The sequence below is a fragment of the Salvelinus alpinus genome, chromosome 37 (genome assembly GCF_045679555.1).
Source record: "Salvelinus alpinus chromosome 37, SLU_Salpinus.1, whole genome shotgun sequence".
Classification (NCBI taxonomy): Eukaryota; Metazoa; Chordata; class Actinopteri; order Salmoniformes; family Salmonidae; genus Salvelinus; species Salvelinus alpinus.
The window spans coordinates 4,750,356-4,773,821 of NC_092122.1; the positions used below are offsets into that span (position 1 = coordinate 4,750,356).

At 45.9% G+C, this 23,466-nt stretch overlaps 1 protein-coding gene across 16 annotated transcripts in view; it reads left to right on the forward strand.

Moving 5' to 3' along the window:
* Window positions 1-23,466, forward strand: part of LOC139565961 (forkhead box protein P2-like) — a 124,356-nt gene that overhangs the window by 53,131 nt on the left and 47,759 nt on the right. For all 16 annotated transcript variants that reach the window (XM_071386682.1, XM_071386681.1, XM_071386677.1 and 13 more), the window contains one exon: window positions 18,200-18,289. In XM_071386682.1, coding sequence (XP_071242783.1) covers window positions 18,200-18,289 — 90 coding nt within the window. The remainder of the gene's footprint in view (window positions 1-18,199; window positions 18,290-23,466) is intronic.

A 23,466-nucleotide genomic window follows, 5' to 3' on the forward strand; every position in this document is an offset into this window, starting at 1 on the left:
GAGTGTTCCAGTGGGCATAAAGGGAGCTGATAGAATCTCCCTTCTCTCATCATGGTGCTAGAGAGGATGGTTAATAAGCACTGGTGAATACTCCACTGTCCCTTTGGGTTCAGCTGTTCCACAGTCATCGCAACACACCACCTCCAGCTATAATTAGAAAGATGCCATTTCAGCGTGTTGATTTCCTTGAAGGACGCAAATCAGCATGTGCACGAGAGCTTTTTAACTTTTTTTGGCCAAAAGAAGGGGAGAAAATAAAAACGGATTTACATGTGTACATTTTTTACTTTTTTTTTTACTTTTCTTCCCCGATCAAAAAACAAGATAGCCTTCAGATGATTTCCATGCTTGCGTTTGCATTAATATGAAGGGATTAAAAGACATTTCACTAAACAGGTGGATCGCTAAGGTCAAAGTCATTGCCACGTAGTAGGCCTTCCTGAATAATAAATACGTCCGTGTCTCAATTGAATTTCAAGCACACATTATGTCATCCTCTCATCACCATATTCCCAAGGTCTCCCCTAAATAGGCCTAATTTGATTTCAGATTGTAGATTAGATGTCCTGTGTATCTGATTGCAATTTGCCAGTTAGGCCTAGGTAGCCACACACTGATACATGTTACATACAGCCTAATTACTATGCAAAACCATGATGATAAAAGCACTCAGAAATGATTTCATGTTTTTTTCCCCTTTAATTAAATCAATCTATAAGGCTGCGGCCGTACAAATGTATTAATATGTGATAAAAACGAGTATACATGGTGCTCTGCATTGATCTGCTGGATCCATACCATAATGTTCTTTAACGGAGCGGTTAGTTGATTACAGTGGCCTATAATCTATATGGCCCTTATCAGGAGAATGGATGACTGAATATTTATTTTATTCAGATGAACTGTCCTGTTATGTACGGAGGCCAGATCCATCCAGATCTTAGTCCCCTGGCAGTCCCATACCAGTTTATCTGTCACCAGTACCTGATGCTCTGCAAAGGAAAGGATTCCAACCTTTCTCAATGGATTTAATGGCTTTATTGAGATACATCACTCTTGTTTGAGCTATTTAAAGTTGTGCATTTCCATATTTGTGAAATGTTTATTTGGCCAATTGTAAAAAAAAATAATAATAATAATTAAATTAAATCCCATGACACAAAACAACACAAGATGTCTTTTCACATCTGTGCTTCCGTCTGCTGTTCCAGTGCTACTGTGTTTGTGAACATGCGTATGTGTGTTATATACATTATGGGAACGTCAACACGTTCCTTACTGAGAACAGAGTTTAAACAGCCACTTAGTGTGTCTGGCCTCGGCTTGTTGGTTTTCACAAGTAAACACTCTCCATCTCCTGCCACAATACTAATGACAGAGAGCTCCCCCATCAGCACCTAACACCTCTCTCGCTCTCTCTGTGTGTGTGTGTGTGTGTGTGTGTGTGTGTGTGTGTGTGTGTGTGTGTGTGTGTGTGTGTGTGTGTGTGTGTGTGTGTGTGTGTGTGTGTGTGTGTGTGTGTGTGTGTGTGTGTGTGTGTGTGTGCAGGGGGCCACTGGGAGTTTTAATTACTGTCAGTCAGGAGGATGCAGGCTCGAGACGCTTGTACACAACAGCTTGCCAGGGCTTCTGTTTTCCTCACAATCCATATTCTGGGGCTTTGCCTATAGTGGCAAGGTGGCAGTGCTACATTAAAAAGTCACTGTGATTGGATGCTGTATATACGTATCTGCTCCATCCTAGCTCATCAGGACAAACAAAAAGAAGAATTCTCCCCCCTCAGATGCAAATCTGGGCATTGCCCTTGAGCATAATTGAAAGGCCTAATCACCCTGGTTCTCTCCCCTCTGGAGCCCGGTGAGGGAGGTGACTCTCATTTGCACTCTTACACAAAGAACCTCATTAGGTTTATCTTTACAGGCCAAGACGGCCAATGTTATCCGGCGCCGAAACGAGATGGCCGCCTCGCTTCGCGTTCCTTGGAAAATATGCAGTATTTTGTTTTTTTATGTGTTATTTCTTACATCGGTACCCCAGGTAATCTTAGGTTTCATTACATACAGTCGGGAGGAACTACTGAATATACGATTAACGTCAACTCATCATCGTTCCTACCAGGAATATGACTTTCCCGAAACGGATCCAGTGTTTTGCCTTCCACCCAATACAATGGATCTGATCCCAGCCGGCGACCCTGTGCGACGCCGTAAAAGGGGCAAACGAGGCGGTCTCCTGGCCAGGCTTCGGAGACGGGCACATCGCGCTCCACTCCCTAGCATACTACTTGCCAATGTCCAGTCTCTTGACAATAAGGTTGATGAAATCCGAGCACGGGTAGCATTCCAGAGAGACATCAGGGATTGCAACGTGCTCTGCTTCACGGAAACATGGCTAACTCAAGAGACGCTAACGGAGTCGGTGCAGCCAGCTGGTTTCTTCATGCATCGCGCCGACAGAAACAAACATCTTTCTGGTAAGAAGAGGGGCGGGGGGGTATGCCTTATGATTAACGAGACGTGGTGTGATCATCATAACAACACACAGGAACTCAAGTCATTCTGTTCACCTGATCTAGAACTCCTCACCATAAAATGTCGACCGTATTATCTACCAAGGGAATTCTCTTCAATCATAATCACAGCCGTATATATTCCCCCCCAAGCAGACACATCGATGGCCCTGAACGAACTTTATCTGACTCTTTGTAAACTGGAAACCACACACCCTGAGGCTGCATTCATCGTAGCTGGGGATTTTAACAAGGCTAATCTAAAAACAAAACTCCCTAAATTCTATCAGCATATCGATTGTGCTACCAGGGCTGGAAAAACCCTAGATCATTGTTATACTAATTTCCGCGACGCATATAAGGCCCTCCCCCGCCCCCCTTTCGGAAAAGCTGACCACGACTCCATTTTGTTGATTCCGGCCTACAAACAGAAACTAAAACAACAAGCTCCCGCGCTCAGGTCTGTTCAACGCTGGTCCGACCAATCTGATTCCACGCTTCAAGACTACTTCGATCACGCGGATTGGAATATGTTCCGCATTGCGTCCAACAACAATATTGACGAATATGCTGATTCGGTGAGCGAGTTCATTAGGAAGTGCATTGAGGATGTCGTACCCACAGCAACGATTAAAACATTCCCAAACCAGAAACCGTGGATTGACGGCAGCATTCGCGTGAAACTGAAAGCGCGAACCACTGCTTTTAACCAGGGCAAGGTGACCGGAAGCATGACCGAATACAAACAGTGTAGCTATTCTCTCCGCAAGGCAATCAAACAGGCTAAGTCCCAGTACAGAGACAAAATCGATTCGCAATTCAACAGCTCAGACACAAGAGGTATGTGGCAGGGTCTACAGTCAATCACGGATTACAAAAAGAAAACCAGCCCCGTCGCGGACCAGGATGTCTTGCTCCCAGACAGGCTAAACAACTTTTTTGCCCGCTTTGAGGACAATACAGTGCCACTGACACGGCCCCCTACCAAAACCTGCGGGCTCTCCTTCACTGCAGCCGAGGTGAGTAAAACATTTAAACGTGTTAACCCTCGCAAGGCTGCAGGCCCAGACGGCATTCCCAGCCGCGTCCTCAGAGCATGCGCAGACCAGCTGGCTGGTGTGTTTACGGACATATTCAATCAATCCTTATCCCAGTCTGCTGTTCCCACATGCTTCAAGAGGGCCACCATTGTTCCTGTTCCCAAGAAAGCTAAGGTAACTGAGCTAAACGACTACCGCCCCGTAGCACTCACTTCCGTCATCATGAAGTGCTTTGAGAGACTAGTCAAGGACCGTATCACCTCCACCCTACCGGACACCCTAGACCCACTCCAATTTGCTTACCGACCCAATAGGTCCACAGACGACGCAATCGCAACCACACTGCACACTGCCCTAACCCATCTGGACAAGAGGAATACCCATGTGAGAATGCTGTTCATCGATTACAGCTCAGCATTTAACACCATAGTACCCTCCAAACTCGTCATCAAGCTCGAGACCCTGGGTCTCGACCCCGCCCTGTGCAACTGGGTCCTGGACTTCCTGACGGGCCGCCCCCAGGTGGTGAGGGTAGGTAACAACATCTCCACCCCGCTGATCCTCAACACTGGGGCCCCACAAGGGTGCGTTCTGAGCCCTCTCCTGTACTCCCTGTTCACCCACGACTGCGTGGCCATGCACGCCTCCAACTCAATCATCAAGTTTGCGGATGACACTACAGTGGTAGGCTTGATTACCAACAACGACGAGACGGCCTACAGGGAGGAGGTGAGGGCCCTCGGAGTGTGGTGTCAGGAAAATAACCTCACACTCAACGTCAACAAAACAAAGGAGATGATTGTGGACTTCAGGAAACAGCAGAGGGAGCACCCCCCTATCCACATCGACGGGTCAGTAGTGGAGAAGGTGGAAAGTTTTAAGTTCCTCGGTGTACACATCACGGACAAACTGAATTGGTCCACCCACACAGACAGCGTCGTGAAGAAGGCGCAGCAGCGCCTCTTCAACCTCAGGAGGCTGAAGAAATTCGGCTTGTCAACAAAAGCACTCACAAACTTCTACAGATGCACAATCGAGAGCATCCTGTCGGGCTGTATCACCGCCTGGTACGGCAACTGCTCCGCCCACAACCGTAAGGCTCTCCAGAGGGTAGTGAGGTCTGCAGAACGCATCACCGGGGGCAAACTACCTGCCCTCCAGGACACCTACACCACCCGATGTCACAGGAAGGCCATAAAGATCATCAAGGACAACAACCACCCAAGCCACTGCCTGTTCACCCCGCTATCATCCAGAAGGCGAGGTCAGTACAGGTGCATCAAAGCAGGGACCGAGAGACTGAAAAACAGCTTCTATCTCAAGGCCATCAGACTGTTAAACAGCCACCACTAACATTTAGCGGCCGCTGCCAACATACTGACTCAACTCCAGCCACTTTAAAAATGGGAATTGATGGAAATTATGTAAAAATGTACCACTAGCCACTTTAAACAATGCCACTTAATATAATGTTTACATACCCTACATTACCCATCTCATATGTATATACTGTACTCTATATCATCTACTGCATCTTGCCATCTTTATGTAATACATGTACCACTAGCCACTTTAAACTATGCCACTTTATGTTTACATACCCTACAGTACTCATCTCATATGTATATACCGTACTCTATACCATCTACTGCATCTTGCCTATGCCGTTCTGTACCACCACTCATTCATATATCTTTATGTACATATTCTTTATCCCTTTACACTTGTGTGTGTATAAGGTAGTAGTTGTGGAATTGTAGGTTAAATTACTTGTTGGTTATTACTGCATTGTCGGAACTAGAAGCACAAGCATTTCGCTACACTCGCATTAACATCTGCTAACCATGTGTATGTGACTAATAAAATTTGATGTGATTTGATTTGATTTGATTTGACTGGCCCGACTCGAGTGTGTAAATAACACACCTCACCATCAGCCTACTATAGACTACACTATGCTTTCAGTCAGGTTATGATAAAGGCTTTCTTCTTGAAATATGGACAGTTTGAAAGAGAAGGCTACTGTATGTGTAGTCATCGTTCTAAATGGAGATAAGAGTGTCGGTTTGAAAGGCAGAAAGTGACAGGAACCTTACGTATTTCTTTTTTTTCTCTCCATCACTGTTTCCACAGACGAAGGGTGGCCCCTGCCTCCCTGCTCCATGCCCCACTTATTTATAGTGGGTATAGCTGTACATTTCATTTCTAACATTTCACTACTATCTCCCAGACGGTCCCTTAAGTACTGCACATACAGCCTGACATATAGGTCCGTCCCTCTCCCCTCTATGTCGATGACACTCAAGATATAGGATGTGAATGACAGACAGGACGACGTTGCTGCTGTTTGCTTCCCTCCCCAGACAAAACAGGAGTATTATTCCGTTATCTTTCTAGTCACCCCTCGCTTCCTCCTCTTTTTCCCCGCTTTAAACCTGGAGTGTCCATCTGTGTTTAAGACACGTTACATGTGGCTTCGTGGAATTTACAGTGTGGCTCCCGCAGTAACTCCATTTCACATCCCGGTCTCCTGAGACCCACGGAAATGTCAAGCTGCAAGGCTTTGAAAAGAGAGACGAGGAAGATAGAGAGAGAGAAATGGGGATGGTGGAGCGGGGGAGAGGAGAGAGAGAGAGAGAGAGAGAAAGGGAGAGGAGAGAAATCTGCTGGAAACAAACACTTATGAGCATTTTATGCTTGAGCAGCTGGGTGCAATTGTGATGGGAGTGGTGTGTGAGCGGTGCGCGTGTGAGCTCTGTGTGGGTTGAGATGCATCACAGGTGGAACACAGCAGGCTAGGGGGAGGGGGAGGAGGGGGGACCTGGCGGCAGGAGAGTGTGTCCACCGTGTCACCGACGGTATCGCCGCACACACACACACACACACACACACACACACACACACACACACACACACACACACACACACACACACACACACACACTCTCTCTCTCATGACGAGCTGCCACTCTCTCAGAGAACATGTGGTGATGAGGTCCAGAAAATAGTTAGCATTATATTTCTGAAGGTGCCATATTATTATGGGATGTTATGGTACTTAGCATTAGCAAGATGAGAGTTACTGTAGGCTACATCCAATGTAGTAGTAGTACAGCATTCACTCCATAGTGCTAGAGGGCTGCTAGGACTGCTGTGGGTTAGAGCCAGTGATTAGAGCCAGGGTTAACCTCTCTTTATAAATAAGACCCAGCCAGCCAGTGCAGGTCAGGATCAATGGCCACTTCACAACTCATTTCCTTTTATGCCTCCTAAACCGCCCTGCTCCGCTCCCTACGACCGGGAAATAAATAGTGCTCGATCCATAGTCCTGGATCCGTAAGCCCCCGGCTATTGCTACAGCTCAATGCCCAACAATCATTTATTTGCAGATGGCTTTTTTTCTTCTCTAAGAATGCATCTCAGATTTTTTTCCCCCCCTTAACAATAATTGTATTGAAACAGGCATTCTGTCATTGTTTGTCGCCACTCCCCTGTCATTGACTAACAATAGACTAGCAGGTCGTTAATACGGCGAGGTGGAGGGGCCAGTCACTGAAGGCGCTTACATAATGCCTGGGTTCGTGATGTAGAGTTTGCTGGGGGGAAGGAAGTAAAAAAACATCCTTAAAGATGCAGTTGTAGAGACGAATGCGTTGCTGCTTGCCTTACGCACGCGATTCCCCAAAGCAAGTGGCTTAGACGTTTGATAGCCTGCGACACCGCTATCCATTTAACAGAGCTTAAAAAGAACACATATGCATATGCCCTACGTCTTAAGCCGACAACCAAGAGGCAGGATTTGCTAGAAGGCAGCTTTGGAGCGTTGTGAATTTAACAAGCATGTCTAGTATTACAGTTTCTCTCCGCTTTCGCCATGAATAGTCACAAATGAGCGTCCGAAACGCCTGCCTTGCAGTTGTTGTTTTTCCTTCCCTCCTGGAACAAATATTAAAACCTGATTAAATGGGATGACTAGAAGTAGGCAGCTCCAGTGTCCGCGGTCCTTAGTCCTTTTAACTCCAGTGTCCGCGGTCCTTAGTCCTCTTAACCCCAACTGTTTCCACGGTCCATTGACCCAAACACCTGAAGTCAGCTAGCAGTCGCTGCTTTTTATGCACGAACACTATCGGGTGTTCTGACTCCAAACAGAATCTTCCTCCTGAATATGTGAATGGCCTATTCCCCCCTGAAAGCTGTGGCTATAAGCCTGCTGGGGAAGGGATGCTATGCTCATCCTCCACCCACAGCCTCCCGACTAACATTGTATACATATGTAGTAGGGGCCTTTTCCCTCTCTCAGCCGGCTGCTCTTCTCCTCTTCAGGCCTTTCCTACAAACGCAGTAAATAAGCCCGGGCCTCACCTCGCCAAATACACAAGAGGCTTTTTCAAACAGACATACATGTCACTTAGCTCTGGCTTTACGGTCTGCCTTTCTCACTAGCGGGCTTTCGGGTGAAGCTCCCCTTATTGGTCCAGAGGCCTTAGCCGCAGACGTTCCCGTTCCATTTCCTCTCCTGTCATTCTGGCTCGGATGTCTTCATCACTTCATCCGCCATTCTGGGTGTCTCTCCCGTCTCCTCTCGTCTGGTCTCACCCCGGTTTAAGGGAGGGCATGTGGAGGTAAGAGTAGAAGACCTACAGCAAAGGACCCCAGCCTTGCAGACCAGACAGACCCTCTAAATGAAGCAGTTCTCTGTTCCCCACCCCCTGCAGCCTGCCAGTCCTCATCAAGGCCCTAACCACTGGTTATGTACCCGCACTGGGACAACTTAACTTGGGTTGAATTGATCAGTGATAGCAGTGGAAATCTGCTTCGTTGTTTCAGCCTGATAAGGGAAGGCTATGAGCATATGCAGAACATGCTTTGTGGTATGCGTTGCGGCGCTTCAAGCTCGAGTTGACACTAAGCTGATATTGGGTTTCACGCTTGAGTCTTTGTGCACGAGGCACCAATGAAAATGGGAAGATTTGATTGTTTCTGCATATGCATTTATCAGAAGTTTACATGATAAATATACATTAGCTGAGTGACTTGGCCATGCGTGGGATTGTTTCGGTGATATTGCTGCTTTATGCGTTCACTTTCACCTGTTTTGGACTTCATCATCCAATTCCCTATGAAAATGATCATCGTAATTTGCACAAATGTCACATTTTTTACCCCAAACGAGGTATGGGCTTTTGTCAATGTCGTTAGAGTGCAGAAATGTTGCTTATTTGGTACATGTTTTTATCATCCACATTTCCACAGTTGATTTCCTACATTTCAGACTTCAACATAGCAGCATGTGTATCACTTCCTGCACGAACTTTAACTGCGCTATAGGTTCAATAACATCAATGATATACAATGTATGATCATCTGAACAATGTTGAGGATTGACACTCTTACAGTATGAAATCATCCCCCCTTCCGCTTGATTTCTATGCAGTAGCTCCTTCCTTCGCTATAAATGATCTGTCATTTCTTTTTGATGTAGATTCAAGTCAGAGTTTTTTTTTAATAACCAGTGTAATTGTGCCGGCCTTGTGTGGAGTGCTGTGGAGGGAGTGATCATGCTTTTGGCACATTTATCAAAGCCCCCCCAAAAAAATGAAAATGCAAAAAGCCCCCGCTTCTCACATGGACACACTAAGTGAGCGACACAGTGATACATTTTCTTGTTAGGAGAAATTACATCCACTAACTTGAGCTACTTCAGCATGAAATTGAAAAAGAAGCATTTCTTCGGGAATTTCCATTCTTGATTCAATGAAAGATGTAGATTAGCCCTTTGTAAAGGGGAGGAAAAGAATGAAACTAAAGAAGTATGACTTTTTTCACGCTAGGAGGTTATTCCTATAAGCGTGTTATAGGATGCCGGTGAAAAAGGGCTTTTGTTTATGGAAGCAAGGGTATAGTCAGCCAGGTAGTGGTCTGAAACAAATATATTTCATGTTTTTTTTCCCACCACCGTGTGTGTGTGTGTGTGTTTGTGTGTGCTCGTGTGTGTTTGTGTGTGACCATCTGTGACTGCTTGTGTCTATGCCTGCAGATGTGTTCACTGTTGTGTGTGTGTGTGTGTGTACATCTTTATCTATGGGGCTTGTGCTCATCTCACTTCCCACCTTAGTCACACACAACTCTCCTGTAGTCAGCGCGGTGTGGTGATAGCGCCTCCAGAGCCATAGCTCCTTTCCTCCTCTCTCCCTCCCAGCCTTCCTCCACTTCCCAGCCTCCCTCCACCGCAGGCAGGCAAGACGCTGATTGATAGACGCGGCGTGTCAGAGAGGAGAAGATAACTGTATCTGTCGCAGCTCACTTAAAGGTCAGACACACGGAGTAATTGGAATATTCACAAGACAACTGGATGAGATGGAGTGCTGGGGATGGTACGTGAAGAGAAGGAGGTGTTGAAAGCGTAAACTCCATAAGCAGGGAAACAGTTGACGGAGATGCATTGGCCCTCCACGGCTAGATGTAGTGGCCATTAACTTCAGTGATCTTTGGGGGAACCGGGCGTTCATTGAGATTGGGCCCCGGAGATCCATCACCCTGGCATCTTGGATGGGCTAGAGGCTCTTCCCATAGAGGTTAATGACAACACAGGACCCAGGTAATCGAACAGAAAGCAACCACTTTCTGGTCAACTAGGTGAAGGTGTGCTGAGAGAATCAGTACGGAGTGTTATCTTATGAATTTTCCCCTTGTTCTTTGGGCCGCCATTGTTGGTCGTGTCAGGAAAGCTAGATTAATAAAGTTGAGGACTGTTTCATTCCTCCTTGCACTGCCAATTGAATTGGCTACAAACATGAGAAACCAGCCTAGCCCAATACAACTGCTGTGTGCGCTCTCTATTCCAGCCCATGCACAGTACTAGCCTAGCGCCACACTCAGCCCAATGACTATTGGGTTAGCCATGCAGTCATTAAGGTTTTCATTTCCAACTAAGGTCAGAGTGGCATTTAATCGACCCCGGAGGTAACACTTACCACACAACCTGAGCCCCAGCCAGGGTCAGATGAACTCTATTGACCAGCAGCATGAGAGCCTCCGAGGGGGTGTGATCAACCGGCTACAGCAAAGCACACTGGAGCTGATTAGCTCAGTTATCTAAAAGCTCAATTTCTGTGGAAGGGAAGAGACAAGGCCTCAATCTACCTATGCAAGATGCTGTTGTCATTCATAGACAGTATGTTATTCCTGGTTAAGTCCACCTTGGTCGATAAGCACTAGTGGTGCATCAATGTGATTTGGTTATGATGGGCGTTAATGGGTGAGATTAAACACACAAACAAGCTCAAGGATAGTTAGTTTATAAAACATTCAGATATGGGCCCAGGCCGGTTTTTGGTATTGGTAATAATGAGTTGGATGTGGTGAAGCTTTACTCTCATATTGCATATTTTCATTTCGATAGGATTTTGTTTACAGTCCTTTTATGACTCAAGGATTTTGGCAGCGTAGTGTGTGTGTGCGTGTCCGCGTTCCTGTGCGTGCACTTGTGTGTGTGTGTGTGCGCGGCTGTGTGTGCGTGCATGTGTGCGTATCATCTTAGGCATGCGTGTTGGTATTGACATCCTGCACAAACACATGCTCTTCTGTCGATGCCGTTGAAAGGTTCCCTGCTCTCCTGTGCCGTAGTCAGAAAGCTCATAGCGTCCGGCCATCCACTTTGTCGTGTGAGCCTCTTAGTAACTCAAGACAGACACAAACAGAACACTGATGGTGGAAAACAATTTCATTCTGCCTTCCCCTAGCTCTCAGAAACACATACGTTTTCGCTACAATCCATTGCCCTCCAAGCTCAGTATTCCAGAGTGCTTTTCTTTTTCCACTGGTCGGCCCTGCTCTCAATGAACTGTAGATGCTTTTAATGCAACATTTAATAGTAGGTATTCTTCCAACTGTGTGACGTTCAGCCGTCTGGAACTGTGAAAAGGGAGATGGATCATAATCACTTGAAAGGGGAATCAAGCGAATCAAGTGTGTGCCTGGACCGTTAAGAAGTGGTGGGGTGCAGGCAAACACACAGGCATGCACATACACACACACCCCAACACATATACTGTATACACACACACACACACACACACACACACTAGGCACGCACGCACGTACACTCACACATACACTCTCTCCCCACACACCTCCCTCAGGTGTAAGTGAAAGGCAGTCTCTTCGCTTTTTCATAGTAGATTGTGGTAGCTTTCAGTTGTTCGGCTGTAAAGGACTTCCCTAAGACGAGCAGATAAAAGAGCTGTGAATGGCCCGTGAGTTACCTTATCTAAACCCAGTGATATACTGCAGTTGAAAGTGACGGCTTTACTAAAGCCACCAGAAGAGAAGCGGGATAAATAGAATTTCATAAGGGAAGAAACGGGGAAGAGATGCATCGAAACGATGTCAGGTGGTTTGTAGGTGTTTCTCTAACTTGTTCCCAGCGGGGTATTTTATGTGGTGTATAAGTTCACCTCACAGGTTGCTGGCAAACTGTAAACTATTATGCTCGCTCCATAGACAAGACTTCCTTGTATTTGCACGGAATATCCATGACAGTATCTGCAGGAGGTGGGAAGTGTATGAATGTTTGTGTTTGCAGTGAACGATGGCAGGCTCGCTCTGTTTGGTGTGTTATTGCTGGCACTGTTTCTCTCTCTCTCTTTCTCGCTCTCGCTCTCTCTCTCTCTCTCTCTCTCTCTCTCTCTCTCTCTCTCTCTCTCTCTCTCTCTCTCTCTCTCTCTCTCTCTCTCTCTCTCTCTCTCTCTCTCTCTCTCTCTCTCTCTCTCTCTCTCTCTCTCTCTCTCTCTCTCTCTCTCTCTCTCTCTCTCTCTCTCTGTCTGTCTGTCTCCACTGATGGGCTGAGCAGACCCATGTTATGTCTCTCTCACGAGCTGGAAAAATAAGTGTGAGGTTACACAATGGAGCAGGATTCCATATTTTCTCCCCCCTTTCCCCTATAAGTGCACAGCTTCCTGGGGTAGCAATGCCTGAATTCGTCTTACAATTCACTGGGGAGGGCTGAGCTATGCCGGCTCTGTTTACAGTGGCAGAAAGTTAATATAAATTTTCATCAGAGGGAGAAGTTTACACATATGATTCTATTTGTCCTTCGTTATTAGCACCTGAGTCTGGGGCTGGGGAAGCATAATTGTCTACAGGCACAGGCCAAATAGATGCAAGGGGAAGGCAAATAAGCACACACTGAAATAATTTCCATTGTTTGTGTGTTACAATCCCTTGCCCTGGGATTCTTAATCTAGAGGATCAATAAACAAGGAGAGAGGTGGAGGAGGAGAGAGAAAGGAGGGAAGAAAGAAAGAAGAAAGAAATTGATAGTGAGATTGATGTGAGTAAAATGAAAGGAATTCTTAGAGAGAGAATCACTGAGTAAGAGAGAGGGGAGATGAAGATAGAGAGGGAGAGGAAGAAACAGACGTAGAAATAGAGAGACTAGCTCTGTTGATAGTGAGTCGTGGCACTAGACGGAGGAAGCAGAGCAGACCAGAGCAGCACACAGAAGCCCATTGTTCTGCTGGTTAGTTCTCCTCTCTGTCCTGTGGCTGAAGCATATTCTCAACGGACTGCTCCCTCTCTCCCTCGCTCCCTCCACCTTTGCAGACTCTGTTGATTTATTGAGTCATACATAAAAATGCTCATTACTCCCACATCCTCTCCCTCTCCTCTTACTGCTCAGGTGTGTGTGTGTGTGTGTGTGTGTGTGTGTGTGTGTGTGTGTGTGTGTGTGTGTGTGTGTGTGTGTGTGTGTGTGTGTGTGTGTGTGTGTGTGTGTGTGTGTGTGTGTGTGTGTGTGTGTGTGTGTGTGTGTGTGTGTGTGCGTGGGGGGTGTCACTATATCATCAACAACCATAGAAAAACACTATCCTCTGAATCCACAGCTATTTTTTCCCAGTATGAGATAATGGCATGATTTATCTGTGTGAACTCTCTCTCCCCTCCCTCCGATGCTGATTCACCAACTCACTGACTTTTGTTTACCTCTTGTTTGTTGGGCCTTAGTCGAGCTCTCCGCCCCATGCTTCTGTGTACTCCGACCCGGCTACAATTTGTTTCTGTAACTCCATTTCTAAAGGTGTCGTTATTTTCCAGTAATGGTTTATTTTCTGAGGAGCCAGTCAAGCAGAGTGCAGGCGAATCCCCCTGTATTGTGTTGGGATGGCTTTGTGGAGCTGGGGGTGATAAGGGAACCACTGCCAGGTATTGTTGAAGTCACTGGTGCATTACTGTTCTGCATGACCTTTTATGAAAGGGATACGAATCTTTCTACTCCTGCTAGTAAGTCACTTCAGTTAGGGGAATCAATAGGTGGATACACCAGACAACCAGACAGAGGCTTTGGTCCTGTGTCAGACTAATTGGACGATTTTGGGGTAGAGAATATACAACACACTTTGTATGCAGATGTCATTCACGCATCTGTTTTACTGTTTGATCCAGACTTCAACAAGATTCCAATTCCATTGCTCCAACGATCCCAGGTCACACTTTGCTTGTTTTCGTGAAAGTCCATCCACTTCTGCATTCATGAACTGTGTAGAATGTTTTATCCCCCTCTTCATGCCACCAGCCCCTCCAAGGAAGCCTCTGTTCTATCCTGAATCCACTTACATAACGCAATGTGGTGTCAATATTTTTGCTGTGTAGTGTCAGGTCCTCCTATGCTATCTCCTGCCGTACCGCCAGCAGGCCACAATCCAATCAGCCCCTGTTTGTTTGTTCAACTTAAACTGTTTGTACCTTGTTGTCCATGAAATGCGACTCCCCTCTCTCCCCTGGCTTGATAAAGTGTTGCACTCGTCTTTTCTCTCCTCCTCCTCTGTCTGTTTTCTCCGGGGCGGGTTGTGTTTCCCGGTAGCAGTGAAGGGAGGGTAAATGGAGACAAGCCCAGTGTCTGGTCTCTAGTCGGACAAGTCTGCCATGTCAACAAGCCTGGAGATGTTCCGGATGACAGAGTCTTGTTGAACAGCAGCCCTCTGCTCTGCACAGAGGCTGGGGCCTACCGCGAACACACACACACACACACACACACACACACACACACACACACACACACACACACACACACACACACACACACACACACACACACACACTAAGGAAGTAGCATCATATAAGTACCCTACACTCTTTAATGACTAGATCTTCCACCACCTGTGCAGTTCAGGAAGCAATATACCCAATCCAAACACAATGTCATGGTTCCTTTTGATATACCATGATTCTGATTTCAGGGTTTATTTCATACTGTGACTAGAATATGTATTGGCAGGAGTGGCATTCCTTCAGATTACTTATTTCTCCCTGGCCTAACCCAACACTCAGCCACCGTAAGCAATCTGTAGGATTTGTAATGGTGTGGCCAGTCACGGCGAGCCGCTAATGTATTTCATGCTTGTTTAAGATGTTGGAATGCCCCCATCACAAAGGTGCATTGTGATGTGTTCCTTATTACCTCTCTGCATTAAGTCTAAACACAGGCTGTGGACCGGGGGGGGGGGGAGTATGGCTGACATATGTTTCTTTAGACTGTCTCTCTCCTCTCTGCACGCCTATTCATGTAGCAGGGGGGAGTGCCTGTGTAAACATTCTTGTTTCTCCCTCCGTTTCGCATAATAGTTGCCTGAATTCATTTCTCCTGACCTGGCTATCTGAAACCAATTACACCATATCCATTTGGGCTGAATCTTATTTTCCTAAGGATCCCTGAGTCCACAGTCGGTGGAGCCGTGCGCGTGTGTGTGTGTGTTTATTTTTTTTGTCTTCTATCCTCGGCGATGGATATCAACATCAAATATGCCGTTCTGAGTGCCTGGTTATTTATGTTAGAGCCAGAGCTCTTTCGCAGGCCCCTTTACAGCCGTCTCAAGAATGTGCGACATTGTTCTGTTTATACAGCGTGTGCATTAACAGACAGGAGATGTCATTTTCCGTGCATAGCAACCCAGGTTAAATAGGCGGACAGCTCTGTATGTTTTGTCTGCGCGCCGCACGGGCTCTTCAGATTACTTTTCTTGACATGCCTGCTTTGGGTAGTCAGGCTGGGAAGAGAGGCGGAGAGAGCTCTGTGTGTGTGGAGCTAGGCCAAGTCTATAATCGATGCTGAAAATGGATGGCTGCTTTCCCCAGCAATGACTGAATATTCAGAAATACTGACAGAAAGGGAAACGTAACCTCGGCTACACCGGTGACGTTTCTGTCAGTTTCAGCTGCTTCCGAAAGCGGGGCTGTGTTGATACGGAGTGCGTGAGAAAAGTACCAATTCTAGATTGTGACCAGAGTTCACCTCTAATAAGCTTGAATAGAGTTGAGCTGTACACTCCCAGTCGCAAAACGCTGTCAGAGCCGATATCGAAAACACCATTAAAATGGCTCATTCCCTGTCCTGTTCTCCTCCTCTTTACTTCTGACCCTTGTGTTGTATTGAGTGATTTTCTTGTCTTTATTTTCTACAGTTCAACAGAAAACAGTCAGTATTGATTCCAAGGACAGAGAAACATTTCCTCCTGCTGCCAATTGTTGTGCTGCATCCATCAGCCATGTATCTAGGCTTCCGAGCCTGCCTGATTCACACTACAGGGACAAACCAACCCGAGCCACTCGGTATGGTTCTGTTTGGCACTGTATTGTGAATCAGGCATCAGTGCTGGACTTGAGTGGGGTTTCGGGAAAGTAGCCCAAAATTCACTGTCAAAATTAGATTCATTGGGGCCACATTTTAATACTGCACTGATTTCCTGGAAGTCTCGATGCTGGGAAAGTTGTTTTGTCTTCACATTTGCTCCGTCACACAAACGCAAACATCATTTCAAATCTGAACTCCATTTTGTAATTTCTCCTCATTCTGAAAGCCCAAAACAAAGCGTAGAACGTCTGACAGGCGGTATCAGATTTAGTACTGCCAGCCCTGGTAGATGTTGGCGATTTTTTTTTTTCTCCCTCCCCTTCTGTCTCTTGAGTGTCTTGTGAAGTTTAAGGCCATGGCTCACCACACTGGTGGGTTTCAGCTGAGACTGAGGCTGAATCTGAGGCTCGTCTTTCTGAGGTAGACGGATCAATACAAGTTAGAACCCAGCGCCACTGCATCGTGTTTGTTTACTTTGGTTCAGAAACGTCTGGCTCCTGTGAGCCTCCAGCAGACAGACTGTGGCAGCCCCAGCCCTCCCCGGTCCCAGCCCCCTTGCTCTGTCTTTTCATAATTGATCAGGGGGGTGGCTGCCGTCCCAGAGGGTTAAGACGTGGCATCCCTCTCTCCCTCTCTCTATCTCCCTCCATCTCACTCTTGTCCCTCTCTCTCTCTCCCCCCCCCCTCTCTCTCTCTCTCTCTCTCTCTCTCTCTCTCTCTCGTCTCCCTCTCTCCCTCTCTCTTCTTCCCCCCTGTTTGCTCAGCATCTCAATGTACTAGTTCAAACATTGTTCACACCAGCTGGCAGTGCAGTGCCATATGCACATCCTGTCAAAGCAGCTGTCGTCATGGATACTGGCAAGCACCAGGAAAATAAAATAAGGCCCCATGATTCTCAGGGAGGAAGAAGTGTCACTCTCCGTCTGAAGGAGAGGTGTTTTTTCCCCCATATTCCTCTTATCCTTCTCCTTCACTCGAAAATAAACACCTGTGAAAGGGTTGTGTTGTTTTTGTGTTTTTAACTGGGTGCTTCTGGTTTTTGCTTTTCTACAGTATGCTGCTGCCAGCTGCTCTGAATGGTCTTTCTGACATATTGACTTTCATCAGTTGTAGCCTTGAAGCAGAGGAGTAGGTAGCCATTGTACCTATGAGTTTTGTACTTGTCAGACACAGAGTACATTGCATGGGCTTCGGCTCCATCCTCTCATCTCACCCTGAACGTGTCTGGGAAATCACGCCTGTCTATAAATCTATCAGTCGTGTCTCGATGTTGATGATAGATGTTTAACATTTTATCGTTCTTTCTGCCATATGTAAACAGCATGTGAGCCAATTTCATCTGACAGGGAGAGGGCTTTTTTCTCTCTCGCTCTCTCTCGCTCTCTCTCTCTCTCCCTTCATGTGCATAAGCAGCGTTAATGCATAGTGTTAAACCTAGCTTCCTAGTTAATTCACTCCAAAGGTAATCTGATGTTGATTTTGTCAACTTTAATTACGGGTTGTAGGAACACTCCACATCGCCTGCCTCTACTTCAAATTGATATTATGAATATGCAAATAGCCTAGTAATTTGCCGAGAAGTGGGTATTTCAGTTGAGCACACACTAGACAGGTCAATTCCTACTGACGCTCCGCCTTGCTTTTTTTTTCTCCAACCGCCTCTTCAAGGGTGCTTTAGACAAACTGTATTTATCCTTGATCATGGCTCTGTGTGAATTATCACAAAAATGGATCTCTGGCGTGTTATAAGCCATGTCAGAGAGTGTCGCCCGAAAATATTGGATAATATTTCTTGACAGATTTCGGCTAGTTTAATAGCTTTTCTTAATATTTTCAGATGTTCTGCTTGGTTGTCATCCCAAAGAAATCTAATGTTTTGCTTTTTTCTCTTTGTCTCTCTCTTCTGTCCCCCCCTTCTCTTTCTCTCCCCCTCTCTCTCTACCCCCTCTCTATCTCTCCCTGCTCTCTCTCTCTCTCCCCCTGTTCTCTCTCTCCCTATCCGTGTTCTCTTCTCTCTCTCTCCAGGCCCTACAAGCAGCGAGACAATTACTCTTACAACAGCCAGGCAGTGGCCTGAAATCTCCAAAGAACAACGACAAACAGCGTCCACTGCAGGTGAGCAGCATGGTCACTAATCTCTTAAATCCATCCATAATACATGCTGTCTCGGAAAGAAGATTTCCTCTGCTCCACAAGTGTGTTTGATTTGGCATTGCAGTTCTGGAACCTGCCATTGGAATTCGCAAACCTGAGACAACCTGTCCTCCAAGCAAAGCAAGTTGTTTTATACACAAAGAAACAAATCGACCGTTGCCAGCCTCTGTTTTTCCAACTTTCGATGGTCGGGTCTCCAAACGTTGTCTTATTTCTTATCTTTCGCCAGATGTTATAGCATTAGGGTGGGGGTTAAAGACGAGACGGTATTATGAAGTATTATTTCTTCATGTGAAGATAAAGGTTATTGTATGGAATGAAACACAACGATATTTGCAAGTCAAAGAAGCAGGAAGTGAAACATCAATGATCTCAACACTTTTCTCCAGTTGATCCGTAGTATTGCAACGCCGCCAGATCCAGAGGTGACTTATTTGCCCAACACGTCCCGATTGAATCCAGGGGTTGTTAAAAGGCAGCTAATTTGCCTTACTGATCCATAGCTACTGTCTATTTCTGTTGGTCAGTGATTTGGATAAAGGTCACAGTCATACTCTCCATCATCTGCTCTTTTCTTCCTTCCCTCCTCCTCTTATTCCCTCCTTTATTCCTGTTTATTCCTTCTCTCCATCCACAGTCACACAGGACCTGTCACTCTGCTCATTTAGTCAATAATAAGACGGTTATTTGCTTTACTAGCTTCACAATTATGTAAGCCCCTTGAAATCTGCGACTGCTTCTAAAGCTTTTGGGGGGGGGGGGGGGGTAAAATTGAAGTGTGAGAGTGTGTGCCCTCCACTCAGCTAATAAATGCTATCAAGGAGCACTGGTTTACCTCATTACTACCCCTGTGCATTTAATGAGAGATGGGGGGAAAATTGGTGTTAACCTCATCGTTAATATTTTTCACATAGTCTAACAATGGCGACACCTTCAATTGGAGTCACAACCCTGTGTACCTCATTACACGGTGCCGAAAATATAAGGTTCAAGCAATGTGCCGCCCGTCGTCACACTTTCTCTTTCATTTAAATCATTCAAATCGAGAAAATGTGTCTGTGTCGAGAAATGTTCATATTATCTCGCATATTCATTCGTGGATAATTTTTCTTTTGTGTTTGGTGCAAAGAAATTAGCATTACTGGCAGTTTGAAGATATTCATTGTTTATCATACAAAAGGCGCTCTATTCTCTATTTCTATACAGTATCGTTAGGTCCATAGCATTTCACCAGTTGGGTGTACTGCGTAGAGAAAATAATGGGTTTCACAACCCTGTGAGTGATCTGCAAATTGCTGTACTTCTGCAATACTTGTGAGGAGTGGAGAATAGTATTGGCTGGGAGTAAGTCTCTGTGATAGCACTAACAGCTGGTCTATGACTGATCCACGGGCTCTAATAACAGCAGAGAATGGTAAATATTGAATATTTACATTTGCTTACTCCCATCCTCCTCATGTTAGCGATATGAATCAATATGAATCGGGGGCCTTGTGAGCAGCGTGTAGTGACTCTAGTTAATCCATCTGTTAATCCATCCTTTATTGATGTCTTCACCTCTTTGTTTTTAATGTCCAGACTGAAAGTCTTTGTAGAGAGGTAGTAGCATAGGGGCAGGTGTATATCAACTCAATGCCACTGGGTTGCTTTGGTTTCGTCACTTTAGCTGTATGATTTTATTTCTGAATCCACCATTTTGACTTGTCTTTCTATTGTTGTTATTTTATATTTTATCATTTAAAACGCACACTCACTCAATAATGTAACTATTCAGGGCCCACATCGCCCAAGAGATTCGTAATAACACTGTCAAATGTTCATATGGAACGCTTTTATGGAACGGTATCGCCTATCTTCTCGTTGAGTTTACCTAACACTCTTTATTTACCTGGATTACAAGGCCGGAAAAGCTCCAGAACTCCCACGCTTCAATAGTACCTGTCTTGATTGAGTCACTAGCAAAACTAGCTGCGTGTGTTCCTCTGCAGGTATCGGAGAAGTTGATCCCCTTGTCTTATTAAAGCAGCTAGAAACATGGAATGGATTAATATTAGTGTGACAGGCCTGCTTACTGCTTATACGCTTCTAAGTCACTGATAAATCCCAGCGTTTTCCGGTATTTAAGAGCAGGGAAGACGATACACTGTAGATGATTTAGTACACAAGCATATAAACGCATCGGCTTGCAATTTTAATTACTTGTATTCACGGCTAAAGGCTCGCGCCTGACTAATTCTATCCGGAGGTTCGTTGCGGTGTTGACGCGGCGGCACAAGCTGCTTTTCCACATTTGCGTAATGTGACAGGTCTATCATTACCCGGTAAGCCCATGGGAGCGCTCAATAAACACCTATTTCTCCCAGTAAATCCCCTCGCCTTCGCCATGCTGCTTACGAGGATTTCCCAAGGCACACAACACCCTCTCGTCTCTGTTCTACTGCTCTACTCTCCCTCTCACTGTGGCAATATTTATCTCCCCGGACGCATTTTATACACTGACATTCAGAATACAATTAAAGAGACGGGCGAGATGACGAATAGGGAAGGGAGGATTACCGAGGCCTTTGCAATCCGACAATTGTTCTCCCGAACCAAGTCAACATCTCAAGTTGTCAGACGCCGTCAATGGGGCCCTTGTTAGTTTGTTTGTTTTCTATTGTCTGAGGATGATTCCCTCCTGCCTTGATGTGGGCTAGGCCCTAGCTGCCTTAGCAATTCACCTGTGATGTATGTGCATATAACACACTGGGTACACCCCAAAGCCTGGCACGTTGACACGTGTATAGCGTGTGCGTTGAATAACGAAGGCGCCGCGCCGTGTGGGAGGCACGTTAGGTGTTCGGGGAAGGATTGAGTAAACAGCTGTATCTGGGCTGGATCAACGTGTACGTGTCGGTGAGTGAGGGGCTGCCATGGCGATAGGATATGTCTCGTTGATGTCAGCGTTGTATACAGCGTAAAAGAAGGTGGGGGTGATCCGCTGACCTCCTCTGAAGACCGTTGGAAAGGGTTGCCCAACACACACACACACACACACGCGCGCGGTGCGAGAAGGGCATTAACGAGGTGATCGCACAGCGCTGTAGATGAACAAAGGAGGTCTTCACTCTGTGTGTCAAAGCTAGCTAGCTAGACCCTCCATGCCTCTTCACATTATGCAACCCAGACAAAATATCCGTGCCATAGGTTAATTTTGGATTTGCCCCTCAGCTCTATTAGCATAGAAGACATAGCAGACTCCCTAGCCCCTCCTCGTTGACTTTCCTTGACTCTCTAGTAGCTAATGGTTAACCATCTGCCATGCAAAACCTGAGCCGTGACAGGTGTTTAGAAAGCAGTTTCTCTTTTACACAACGTTTTTAAGTTGTGCATCAACCAAGACTATATTGTGTTTTTAAGGCAGTTTAACAGTAATGACACCAACTACCATGCCACCAAATTCACCTTGAATGAATATACAGTACAGTGGTTGAACTCTGAACTGTGTAAAATGACTGACAGTTCCAGATTGGCTGTTGGTTGGTTTGTGGATGAGAGGAGCTGTATTATAAATATGATGTTGGTTCTTGCCTTTCTTAGTGGTTTAGTGACTCCAGATCCGCCTCCCAATCAAACTGTGGGCACTGGGCCATCCTGAGTGTGTCACTGCTTTAAAGGTCGCCGCCATACACCTCATCACAGTAAAATATCCCTACGCCACTTTCCTTAACATTCATCTGACTATAGTCCCCCATCTGGAAGGCAGAACTCTGAGAAAAGGCTACAGAGATATGGGCTAAGGACGTAGGTTAAGGATGGGGGATGGTATTGCACATTTACATGTATTAATATCTGCTCTGCATTCCCCCTGGTAGTGGTAGGATCTCAAAAATAGGAGAGAAAAAATGATCGCTGCAGAAAAACATTTTGTTATTATTCATGAAGAAACCTTCTGTTGACTCTTGGAGAAGGAGGAGAGAAAAAAGGGTCAGCATATTTTTACTCGAACACCTGCATGCTTTTGTAACAAGAAAACAATATTTTATTCCCCCCATCTGTGTTAGTTACACAAACCTACAGGACAAGATTGCTAAATTGCGAGGACAGAGGAGGTTCATCATTGTGATGCAAAATAAGTTGAGATATAACCCCGAGGCAAGCGGCGGCAGAGTAGAAAAACATGAAGAAGGTGCTACATCCCCAGACCTTTGATGTAGCAGCAACACATTTACCTTCTGACAGAAGATGCATGGAAGCAATAAGCGAGTTATACCAGACCCTTACACATGCAATCTGATTATTCTGGCCTGGGTGTTAATTGGACACTAACTCGCAGATCTGGCACGAGTAGCAGACCAGGTGTTGGGAAGCCTTTTCAAGTGATGAACTATAATTCACTGAGCTCCTTGAAGCACTTGCAATTTAGCGCGTGTCATTTGATGAAGCGGCCGATCCAGTGGTCTCTGTAGTACCTGGAACATCACAAGGCAGACTGGCTGTTCCCTCCAAGAGTACCAGCTACTACGGCACACACCAAAGATACCTGCTGGGAGACTCGTTCGGAAATATCAACTGGGAGAAAGACAGTACGGAGAGCTAGTGTGATACTACAGTGTGTCTGCTCCTCTCCACTAGCCACTGGAGGCTATAAACACTAGTACAGACACTGTTGTAGTGACATAGTACTCTTACACAGTACATGTCCTCAGCTTTATCAGTGAAAAGGGTATCAGGATTCTACATATCTACCCAGAGGTAGATATGTTTTGAAGGACTACTGCATAACCCACATCTATTTTATTAGAGGACTTCATGCCATTGGCGTCTTTATGTTTCGATAGATTGCATGTCGCATACTGTGCTGATTTGGGAGCAAAGAAATATCATCTACTTGGCTCTGGTCCTGACGATCTGGAGTATTGATCTCCTAATCCGAAGTGTGTGTGTGTGTGTGTGTGTGTGTGTGTGTGTGTGTGTGTGTGTGTGTGTGTGTGTGTGTGTGTGTGTGTGTGTGTGTGTGTGTGTGTGTGTGTGTGTGTGTGTGTGTGTGTGTGTGTGTGTGTGTGTGTGTGTACAAGAGCAAGAGCCATTACATTATGTATTACACTTTGCCCACTTCTCTGAGAAGTTCTGAAAAGTAAGCAAAGCTTGCAGGGAGG